The 12795-nt window shown below is 35.3% G+C and overlaps 1 protein-coding gene across 1 annotated transcript in view; it reads right to left on the reverse strand.

The window, feature by feature from the left end:
• Positions 1-3168: 3168 nt before the first annotated feature.
• The window catches only part of TBC1D15 (TBC1 domain family member 15), a 35490-nt gene continuing 25863 nt past the window's right edge, over positions 3169-12795 (reverse strand). Inside the window, exons 12-17 of the mRNA XM_027721946.2 lie at positions 11385-11485; positions 10577-10676; positions 10200-10297; positions 5889-6005; positions 5193-5279; positions 3169-4540 (exon numbers count right to left, since the gene is read on the reverse strand). Coding sequence (XP_027577747.1) covers positions 4334-4540; positions 5193-5279; positions 5889-6005; positions 10200-10297; positions 10577-10676; positions 11385-11485 — 710 coding nt within the window. The 3' untranslated portion in view covers positions 3169-4333. The remainder of the gene's footprint in view (positions 4541-5192; positions 5280-5888; positions 6006-10199; positions 10298-10576; positions 10677-11384; positions 11486-12795) is intronic.

Raw genomic sequence — 12795 nt, forward strand, 5'->3', positions numbered from 1 at the left:
TAATTTATACAAGGCCTGCACTGCAATAATATCATTTAATTGAATAGCACATTTTCAAGTCCCACTAAACATGAAGCACAACTCATCTTTTAAAACCATAAAAAACCCACTTGAAAGCATCTTTAAATCAAAAACAGTATATCACACATATATGAAATCTGTCTGTTAAGTGCTCAGTTATGTATCTGTGTCTTATCACCTTATCAATGCTCATATTACATCAACTATTGAGCCAGACGTAGGTACGTAACTGCACAGAGAGAACCAAGGGTTAGGATTTTCTGCATTAATCCCAGCCACCATAGGGCAGCTCATGGAATTTTTCTTTTAAGAACAAGCACTGATCTCTCTGCCATACTTCTGTCATACAGAGATGGCATCAGCCACTGACCAAATGTTCAGAAAACAGGCAATAGATTTGAAAAATATATTTTAAAGTATTTTGACAGGCACACATAGAATTATTGTTACTAACCACTCTTCTGCAGCCCACAGACCAAAATTCAGTTTCAATACAGCCCATTTAATTACTTTTTTCGAATCCTGTAATGCAGATGCATTTTTAAAGTATCACTAACCTCTTCAGCACTGTCATTTCTGTTGTCCAGCAGGGAACGGTTTGAGGAAAACATAGCTTCTACGTACAGAAATTCAATCCCATACTTGGTAAGGCTTCATCTGCACCACAGTAGGATGCACAAATCATGCTAGCAATACCAAAACTAGTTCACAATCCAAATTCTGAATGATAAATCATTCCCCATAAAATCTTTTTTTCAAGTTAGGCAAGTGTCTTGGAACAGAAAATTATCTAGAAAAGCAAGGAAAAAGTGCCTCACCTATTTTGAACGAAAACATTACTTCAAAAACTGGAAGTTAGAAGAATACTTTTTATGGGTTTCTGAAAAGTTTCATCAACGGAGTTTTAATTTGGTGCTTAAGAATATATTTGAAAGTAATGAGGAATCTGGTTCCTCATTGTTTTGGCTAAAGGGGGCCAAAGAATTTTTTTGATTAATATGTGAGGAAAAACTGGAGAGAATTATTTATGAGGCACCATCAGCATCTTAAAATTGTCCACTAGAATAATTCAAAGATTTTAGGAAAAATCTTGTTAGCACCAAAATTGGGCTTTGTTGAACATCAACGCCTTAATTGTAATTAATCTACAGATCAAAACAAACACATTGCTAATACAATAAACATCACAGTATCTCTACATCTGATTCTGAAAGCAATCAGGACCCATTGTGACATATATATATATATAACATATATAGTCTTAAATTCCTTAGGAAGATTACCCACAACAACCAACACAAAACCTCCACACCCAACATGGGTTTGAAGGCCACTGGCTCTGACATTCACTCTGTGCAAACACAGTCACTGTAGGTGAACAGGACTGGCACTACTCAACGTAACTGAAGTCCTAAGTGATTACTGTGGGCAACTTAGAATCATCTTTTTATAGTTTTCAACCTCCCAGTATCAAAACCATTCCATAAACATTAATATTAGTCTAAACTTGCAAAAACCTCCACCTATTCACCTTTTTGTAAGCTATCATCTTGCCCACAAACAGAAGAAAACATCGAGTGTATTTTCAAAACAAATAAAATTGTCCAAACAGACAAAAGAAAAAGGTCTGTCTTGAAAAGAACTTACATAAATGTTATTTTCCCCTTGGAACTGATAACACTGGAAAACTGCTATGCCTGAAAAGTATTAAATTTTAAATACTTGCCCCCAAAAGATAATTATTTTGAAGTCAAGCATTAAAAAGCAAAACAGGTTTGCAGGAACTATACAAGTATTCCCTCTTTTATAGCCTGACAACTGTAACAAAAACTGCGTTCAGAATTGGTTCATATGTAATAATTGTAATCTAGATCATTCACATACAAAAGAAATTTGTACATCCTGAACCTTCCTGAACCCACGGCATTTCAGCCATTGTGATCCTCATTAAGGCCTCTCACAGCATTTGTAGTCTCCACTTAGACTAAATCCATCCCTAACAATCGGGAATAATTTGGTGGACAATGAGGTTCCTTTTGCAACTCTTGGCAAGGCTGCTTGTCAGCAGGAAGAAAACTACAGATAAGGAATGCTGCGAGGGGCATTGAATCTTATTGTTGGGAAGCAGAACAAGCCTACCTACCCAAGCCTTTCACAGCAGCTGCTGCTCACTCTTAATTCAGGCTGACAGTCTCTCTTAGCAGCCATAGCTGTAATTCTAACAAATGACAGAGTTCCACTTAAATAAGCTTTTCCTAAACATTTGAGTATTCATGTTCAGTCAGTTATGGTTTTCTTCAAGACCTTAGTGTCTTGCATATAGTTTTTTATAGCTGCATATCCTGAATAAGAAAGAACCATGCATAATTAGCTGACAGGCTTGCCCACTGCATTTCTGTTGTACACATTTCCCTCCTCCTTCCATAGTTTCGTTTAACATAATTTTTGATAAAAACATTTTGCAAGTACACTTCAAAGTGAACTAGGTGCTCCAAAAAATACTGAAAGTAACTTGCTTGCTGTATTTGAACCAAAGTGTTGAATATCCAAGTTCTAATGCCTTTCTGTATTGTATGCCATATTAAATTTAACTGCCAAGAAGTACAATGCTTACCAGTGAACAAAGGCATGATGCTTCACAGTAATTTCCTGAACAGGAAATGAAAGGCTACAGATAATGCTGAGCTGTGAATCCCTGACTTTCACTGCATAAGATTCAAGTTCTTATTAACTGATGAGAGATAGCACATTGACAATATTAAAACCAAAATCTATACCGATTCAGCTGTCCAGTTTGTTCACAACTGGTAAGAGAAGTTTAATCAGCTCCCAAATTATTGTAACAAGTTGATTTATCTATTAAAGCCTTTTTGTATTACTTATATTTGCTTAAGATGGCACAAATAACATTTGTAAAAGTAAACTGCTTCAGAAGAAAAGAAAGCTCCACCATGTCCCACACATCAACCGCCTAGAGAGGAAAGGTGTGTTCCACTCCGTAATATACTCCCACTGCCCTTCATTACTAACAAAATATATAATATCCATGGACTAACCATTAGCTCTCCCCTCTATCTCATGTTCTTATATCAACAACCAGACAACTTGATTTTTTTCTCTAAATATGATTTAATTAAAAACACTAAATCAGCTTTGACTTTTATTTTATATATGTACAATAGATACCAAATAATGAATACACTTAATCAATTATGTTAAATTTCACATAACATCAAAGGACATCAGCATGGCATGGAATAAGCTCAATGCCTTTTGCAGATACAAAAAAAAAAGCATTAATGTTAATTGTGATTATTATCTTGGTTTGTGGTTTGTTGGTTGTTTTTTTTATAACCTGCTTATTAATTCTCCAAATTATGTTGCCATACAAAACAGTGTAAGTATTTAATTGATCAGTTAATATATTAGCAAATATGAACATTTGTAAAGTTTGCAAGAAATCAATTGCAAAATTACCTCAAGTGTAGAACTAAATGTATTCACGTGAAAGTTACCTGCAGTTAGAAAAATTTTGAAAAAGAGCCCATGTTGGAGCTGTGCATTAATTTGGTCAAACTGATTCATATGAATGAACAGTCAAGTTTATTCCGATATTGAAAATATTACTATCCTTTTTATTATTCACAAACATTTGTGTATATAGTGTGTGTATGTGTGTAAATATATATAGGTATATATAAAGTGAAGATATGTTAATGTAAAAATATACTGTTCATCCGCTCCCAATTACACAAAATGAAGTATTTGGACATTAAACTGTGTAAGTATGAATGTCCATTTCAAATCTACATTCAACCAGCAACAAATACTTAGAAGTATTTTTGTAAACATTTGAGATAGGGAAAATCCATTTACAAAACAATCTTCCTTTAGCACATCAGCATCTCTTCAGCTTGAAAATTTTGTACAGCAGCTTCAGATGGCATATTGTGAATCTGCTCAAATCAAAGAGCTCACGCTGTCTTAGATCAATGTGTGAAAGCTCAGCAAATGCAGAATTTTCAAATCTATTCTTAATCACCATCCATTTCCAGTTTTCCAGCAAAAACAAAATGCACTTGGCTACAAAAATATTAAGGAATGTTACTGAAAACAAAAGGCTATCTTGGTAGAAGAAACTACAAAAATAGTTAAGTTGAGTCATGTTGTAAAGCTTTAATGCAAGAGCATTACAGTACAGATTTTCTTTACAACCTTAAAGCTTAATCAACACCAAATTTAAATATCCATCTCTCAAGTGCTTGAAAAAGTGTGCTCAGTGAAAGTCTTTCTTCAATGTAACCAACTGAAGTTACGCAGGTGTCAGGCTCTGCGTCTCAGACATCTGCTGAGCGCTGTCTTGTGTTCCATTGGCAGCAATTACAGGTGTTGAGATACTCTGATATAACGACGTTGGACAACTCAGCTCAGCTCCACTTTCATCCTCTCCAGTATCTGAATCCGGTGTTACAGAACTGCTTTCTATCCCCAGAATCTCACTAACGGCTTGAGGCAATTCCTGGAAAGGAGGAGGCAGGAGAAAATATTAAAAATCACTGTAATAAAATGAAAAAAAGTTAATAACGACAAGGTCCCCCTCTGTCCGTTCTGCACCCCCAGTAACTAATCATTCATCTCAATTTAGCTGTACTGAAAGCTACTCTCTCAGCATTACTTGCATTACAGTTACCATCTTCTGTAGCTGCTTTTCAAAAAGACAGCAAAGGGAACAGGCTCAAGAATCAATTCCCACTTAACAGTATTATTTTCATTACAAAAATAAAAGTCTAATCAACTATTATAATTACACTTCATGTTATTGAAATTAGTTTTATCAGGTTACCTTTTAGTTTCTGCCTAATAAGTCTGGTATGCCTAATAAGTCAGCAATGCACACTGAACATCAAATTTCTTGCAATGAGGTTATCTAGTGAGAGTTGAGAAATCACAACCAATATGCACAATCCAGCTTTCCACCAGTGAACAGTATTAGTCTATAAAATAAATCACTCTCGCTTACAGAGTTTCAGAATATAGGTGCTGCATAGCTACAGAACATCCTTTATTTAGGCATTTAGTTATTTCACAAGTCATACATGAACACTTACAGCTAACTACATACTTTTACTGTCTATAAATATTCACAGTAGATATATTCAAAATATCTTTACCTTGCAATTCATCATCTGCATGGAAATTGCTTCTGCTTTGCAGAGTATATATTCCACATCGATTTTCATTGACAGTTCATTGATATGCTAAAAATTCATTCACAAAGGATAGTGAGATAAATGGTAAGTACGCTTTACTGCAAAATACACTGCATATAAGCATCACCTTATAAGCCTGCCCTTAAGCTATGAAATGCTAGACATAGTCTATTTGCTTTAAGAAATGGCTACTCAAAGCTATAGTCTGCAACAGCTGGCTTTCACCAGTATCCAAGATCTGCAAGAGGAATCCATGGTACTTCTAAATGTGACAAACTATGTAGGCCTCCTACGTACTTCCCCAGCTCACATTTTCAGAGATAAATTAGATGACAGAAGAAAAAGCAAAAGTTAAGATTAAACATACTGAGCAGCAGTCTGAGGGGAAGAACCATTTAATGATCTCATCACTAAACAGACATCCAATAAACCATTTTGAAAGCATGGAGGATAGACAATCAGTTGACATTCAACCCCTTGGAATATAGTATGCATCTTTTCCTCCCCCGATATAAACCACAATCATATTGCATTAACTGCAAAATGTTAATTAATATTTAACTTAATATTCAAAACACAGCCCCATACTAGCCACTAGTAAGACAATTAACGCTACCCCAGCCAAAACCAGCACGATAATGCATAAGAATTCAGTACCTTTAATATGTCATTAAAGTCATAATGCTTGTCCATTATTTGCTGTTTTTCAGATTCTAAGATAGCACAACAAAGGAGAAGATGAAAATTTTGACAAGGCAATTCTGTCCACATGACCTGTTGAAATAAACAAAACACATCTGAAATGCTTATACTTCTCCTGTGAAAAGCAGTTCTTAGAAAATAAATAATTCCTCAAGCCGAGTTGCTTAACTAACAATAAACTGTTTTTGAAAGCAATTACGCATTTGTACAATTATTTGGAATTTTTGTTTTGGCCCATTAGTGATAACTGCAAGTCTGAGTCACCAAATGCTTATCTGGTTCTTTAAGACTTCTGTGTCTACCACATTGTCCACTATAATGCTATTAAGCTGCTTGAGCTTGTGGTCTTGTGAATGTGTGTTCTGCCTCAGCTCATGTGAAACAGAAGTAATTAAAACTAAAAAATTATTAGTATCTGCAAGTGTGAATTAGTAGAAGTGTGTCATGCTCAGCAATGCCTTAAAAAAGTTCCTATGGGTTATAAATAAGGTGATAAAGTTGTTCCCAATCCCCCTACTAGAAGAACCTAAAGATATGTACATGCAGGTATTTGGGGGTGGGTGGGTGTTACTTTCTGACTGCAGACACACTAGCTTTTGGTCCCATGAAGGACACAATTCACCATTCTCAAGTTCACTGGGACTAAAATGTGCAACCTCAGTACTAATACCCTCATTTAGCAAATTCAGGAAAATTTTTCTAAAAAAGTATTTGAAGAGAATGTGTGTGGTGGGCAGAAAGCTGGAAAACAGTTTTGACAACAAAACCAGAAAGAAGCAAAAATCTGTTTGCACAAATTGCTCTGACAAACAGATGCAGGATTTAAGACAATGGATTTAGTCTCAAAAAAGGCAGATAAGAAAGTAGACTCATGAGGATTCAGTTTTACTTAAAAGATTTTAGTAAAAATCTTTTTTCATCATTATTGATGGAGTCCAGCCTTAAAGCTGAGCAAGAGCTTACTTCTACTTGAACTATGTAGCCTGTAAACAGAACGGCATCAATATGAAAGATATCCAAACCAGGTTCACCCAAAATAAGGTGCAATTAATCTTGAATGTTTCAATTAAGATTCAGTTCCTTCGGTCCAGAATTAAATTTTCCATCTTTTTCAGACATCCAATATTCTCTTAAAGCATTCTCACTCCAGCAAAAAGACTGGAATGCAAATAGGCTGATTAACAGTAAAAATTGAACAAAAATGCCTATAGTCTACCAACCTCAGTCTGTCTACACACTACTGTGTTGGGGTTTTTTAACTTCTACTTCATAAGGAAATATTGACAAGTGTACATTGATTTGATTCAACATGAAATTGCTGCCAAAAAAAAAAATCCATACTTTTTGCTACCATTTTTGATAAACCTTTTGAAGTCTGGTGCAGAGCATGCACTTAAGTATATAAATACGTAACAGCAGCATTACAGTGTGCTGAAAGAATGGAAGAAAAGCAGCATTTAAATTATAAATATAAAATAATATCAAAACATACCACTTAAGAGTGATAACTCTTTTCTTATTATTTCTTTCTGATAAAGCTGTACAAGTAAGGATGCATTTGTTCTAGAGCTTCCTCTGCATCCATGAATATTTGTAATCAATACTAGCACGTATGTAAAGTAACTCACCACCAGGTCATTCTGGCTTTATACTATGTGAGCAGTACTAGAATACTGGAGGTATTCTAGAGTACTACACTACTGGAGGTAGGTGTGAGCTAGCTGAGTCATTCTGTTACAGAATTTTTCTTTTGGGATTCTTCTTTTTCCACCCAGCCTTCCTGCACTATCTTGAGAATGAAGCAACCCCCTGTGCAATCTAAAGATTTAAGAGCTGGCTGGAATTACCAGGTGATATTGCCTGCCTCTCCATTGTCAAGGAGGGACTGAACTGCTCTCAATCTTGGGACATCTAAGCAGCAGGTCAGTATGCTGTCTATCTGGGCTGAGTTTGAGAGACAATGCTAAAATGTAAACCCACCCACGGACACAGCAGTTTAACCCACCTTCATATTTCTGTAAGAAGGCATTGCACGTAACATTGCAAATAACTGCAATCACATAACATGTCGCAGCTTATCCACACAAGGTAGAATGCCACCTCTCTATCGCGTGCAACTCTGTCACAGAGCGCTGGTACAACCACCCACATTTCCTACCACAATCTGATTATGGCTCTTGCTCATCAAGTGGGAGAGCTTGGATTTAGCCTCTACTCCAGCTGATGAGGACTGGTATCTCCCATCTCCAGGGTGAATGTCTAATAACCAGTCTAGTGAAGAATCTTTTTCATTCATTTTTGAGATAAAACACTGGAAGTCATGAAGCCAGTGGGAACAGGGAAAAACTGTCCAATGTGGACATACGAGTCAGAGGACAGAAACGGAGATCCACAAGAACACCCTGAAATTACCAGATTAAACAGAAAAAGCCCCAGAAGTTCTGGAACCTCAGATGGTACCTCTCCTTCCCGTTCTACCCTCCACAAGTGAGTACGTCACAGGATAATATCGCCTTTAAATGGATTCCCTCAATACACGTGCTATTACAAAAGAGTACATGAGTTTTGCTCAGACTGAGATATCAAAAAAATACTGAGATACCTACTGATTACAATGTGAAAATGTCTCCTGTGCCTATAGCTTGCATATATCCCACTTATACATATCCCTGATACCAGTGAAGCTGCATGGCTATGCACAGGAAAAAAACAACCCACTGTAAGCTGGACTTAACTGTGATAAAGGTGACACTAGCTTTTACATAAAAACATCAACATAATGTCTTAATTAGTTTGCTTTAAAAAGGAAAACAAGATATTCCCCTTCCCATTCTATATCTCCTAGCAAAGAAATTTAACACTTGTAGTAAACATGATGTGCAGGAAGGAACCTACAAGACTATCATATCAATAGGTTTCCATCATCTCCCTGAGAGGAAAAAAAACGCTTGAGAAATATAGTGTGCTTCTTTTCTCTATGCACACATATACACACAATAAAACAGAGGTGATAAAAACAAACCAGCCTAGGACTATAAACTGTAAATAAAAATACTGTTGTCATCAACTTAAAAAGAAAAATTACTGTTTAAAAAAATACTGAGAAGATAACATAATACTGGGGATAAGAGATGACTAAATTTCCCCACCGAATCATTATCCTTTATACCTTGGCATAAGAGAATTCTTTTGGTACATATTGGTTTCCTTATTTATGAATGTTATTCGTAAACTTTTCCACCATCTGGTTAAAATACCACCTCAATACTCTATGATAGTAAATTCCACCAACTAATGATAAAAACCTAAAAAAATATTTACTTTAGACAGTTTTAAATACTGGTCCTCCTCTTTATGTGACTCCTTTTTCATTAGTGGAAAAAGTGAATAAAAGCATCAACATTATTTCTCATCCCACCGGAAACATTTTTCATTATATTACAAACTTTATGCATCTGAGCCCTGTTCTTTTCATTACCCTTCTGTTCCCCAACACGTGTGATGTTATGTCCTAGAAAATACTCCTTCCACTCATCTGAACATTTATTCTCTTGTTTGAGTTTTCACTGGATGAAGTGCCCTTGCTAAATGCATCTTAGACAATAAACCTGTACTGCTGACAAGACTTCTCAATTTTCTTGGAACAAAGAATTAAAAAGTGTTCAACAAAAATATTAGTTCATCTTAATTATTCCATCCTATCCCAATATTGCCTAAATCAAAAAGGATCTCAGTAACCTGGATTTATTGGAACTTCAACATTTTCATGTTTTACATCATGTTTTTTGGCATCATAGGGCCTTATCATCAAGATTACCCTGATCTTCTGACATCATCCTCCTTACGGTTTTGGCTAACACAAACTACCCTGACAGTGCTTTACTCCACTTAATCTAATAAAGTCCTACCAATACCAAGGAATTAATCAAACACACATACACAAATGCTCTTTCTTCTAGCATGAACTGTTTTTCATTAACAGTGAACTGGTACTCTCCACTTACTACTTACACTCAAGAGTCTGATGTGAAGGATCCTGTCCAAACCTTTTTGAAAAAGCCAATTTATCCCCACCAGCTCCAATAAGTATTTTTTTTATTAACTTCCAAAGTTGTTCTTTTGGTTAAAAAGTCATAAAATATGCTCATTTGTCCTCAGATCATTGCACTAAATATTTGAATTTTTTTAAAATCTAACAGAGTATTAACACTTTTTGTTCTAAAGTCAAAAAACTGCTGGTGTTTGTGTGATGAAATATCTCCTTACCTCCCAGAGTCGAAGAATATCTTGAAAGCTAAATTCCCTTTTGAATCTGATGAGAAGCCACCGGAAGCAAAAATAAAGGTAGCCTGAGTCTTGAGATTCTAGGAATAAGAGTGTTACATTTCATAAGCACCAAATTTGGTAAGACAGCAGGTGAAAAAAAAAATAAACAAAACCCCCTCCCACTTTACAGGTATCCATTCATACCACTTATTTTAAAGATGGTAGCCCCTTTTCAAAATAAAAGCTTTTTGCTGGAGGATGGCATATTTTTAAAATTGACCCTGTTTTTCAATAGGCATGGAGCTATTAATTGTGCTATCAATGCACACAGAATGCAGTAAGCTGTTTCAGTTATTGTGCATGAATAATACACCTACCTAAATAACTGCAAAATCCACTGTCTAGCAAACGAAGCAAAGTACTCAGTTGAATTAGTTGTGTCTTCATACCCTGCATCTGTTCTTCAAAATTCTGATGCTGTATGGAATAAAATATTAGCACTGTCATTTTTATTAACTCTATGATAATTTTGAGATTTGCAGCTATTTTTAAATTTTAAAAAAGTTTTGTTATTGCAACAGTGATTCTCATCCTTTTGGTATTTAACATATGGATATTTAACCATACTTCTATCTAATGAAATGTCTGCCTTTTACTGAGAAGTTTAACTAAAGCAATGAACTCTATTTCTTTGCTAGCACTTTTGTATGTAATAAATGTTAGTTTAAATCAGTCCAAGCTCTGTACTTCCAAGCAGCATGACTGCACTCAAACCAAAAAGACAACTTGTTTTTTTACAGTCACATTGTTTTACCACATGCACATATAAGCTTCAGTTTGTGGAAAGTCTAAATTGCATCTAATAAATACCAAAAGGCAGGTATGACAGGGAACAATTATCCTGAACAAAATCCTGCTTAAGACTCCCGATAAATACAACTTTGTCTGTGATGGCTCTGAGTTACTTCAGAACTCTTAAGGAGACAAGTTTGTCTGTACTGCACAGCAATAGTATTGCAAACCCACTGCGATCTGTAACAATCAGAAAAAGTATGTTGACTCCAAACATAAAAATGACTGTTTTAAAAGAATTCAAAAAACCCAATGCAATTTATAAATTACAATTAACTCCAAATGCTATCTGTAGCTTATCTGTTTACGTGGACTAAAAAAGCCTTATTTTACCATTTGATCCATATATGATACGAAGCACCAAAAGGCATCTACTTCATTCTCCATAACATACAAGACAGGTGACAGCAAGTCGCTCATCCCCTGCACATAACCTTGATGGAGAAAAAGGAGGAGGAAAAAGCAGATAGGAATTTAAAATCAGCAGTTACATAGTAATTTTTCAAGTGTGATGAATGACTGCTAAGCATTCCAAGTTTGTACAGATACTGTAATTCTACAATTCAACAATGATTTTGTAATCCAGAAGATCTAATAAGATTTATTAGCCATTTCTACCAATCTAAAAAGAACATGAAGTAAACACATTGTTCTAGTAGTAGTTAAAATATGTACAAACTGAGCTGACATCACAATAGATTTTTAGCAAACAAATTCCCATTTAGAGCTCAGGAACATATATTGATATTTTTAAGAAGATTAAATATATACCTTTCACCATCACAAATACAAACTTGTAAATAGTTTCCTTTCTATCTGTAATTGGTTGCCTTCTTCAAGACATTTAAAACTTTCTACTGTCTTCCCACTCCTCCACCCACTCCCAACTGAAGATTTTCATCTCAAATTAATTTAAAGAGATGTTGAGTTTCAATTCCAGGAATACATAACGCAACAGTTTTTATGAAGAAAATGTCACACTTTACACCTTTTTTTTTTTTTTGGCACTGAATATGCTTTAAGGATTCCTTTATTTAGGGAAGTAGGGACTGTTCTGCTTGGATGGTACTTTATACCCAAGCCTAAGACCATTTGTGTAACCAAGTAGACAACAACAAAGACTATTACGTATCAAAGCAAGGAAGGGAATTAATAGCAAAGTATTGCTTGCAAGAAGCACAAAATATATCTAGACCTGAATCAAGGATGTGCTTTTACGTTTCTATGCCTAGAAGTGGTCAATCAAGTTCATACCCCCTAAAAAACACTTGCACACCTTATAAGAAAAGCTTCCACTTAACAGGAGAAGGAAATGCCCAATAAAGCATATAATTTTTGCAAACACCTGTAACATTTTAGTTGTATATAAAAATTCACGATTTTATAGCTTTTTAGTGCCTCTTCCAGCTTTCTTGTTTTGAATTAACCGTCCAGTTAAGACCAGGAGAAGACAATGATTTTTACAGATCATTTTTCCCCTTCTTCATGACTCTTCCAATTACCTTATCACTGATGCTAGTGTCAGCTTATCTACTGCCTTACTGCTGACCTCCCTAAGTAAGAGAAGACAATTAATGTGTATGCCTATCATCAGTGGTTGGTTCAACGTGACATTTCTCAGTTGGCTGACTCCATTTCTTAATGAAGTAATGGTAACTGAATAACTGAAAAGAGGATTAGAGTTAATGACTGAAAATATGGAGCAGGTGTGAGAAGAACAAGTGAGAATAGAACAAGTAACAGC

This window comes from Pipra filicauda, unplaced genomic scaffold (genome assembly GCF_003945595.2).
Source record: "Pipra filicauda isolate LSUMZ 115617 unplaced genomic scaffold, ASM394559v2 scaffold93_size3172892_pilon, whole genome shotgun sequence".
Classification (NCBI taxonomy): Eukaryota; Metazoa; Chordata; class Aves; order Passeriformes; family Pipridae; genus Pipra; species Pipra filicauda.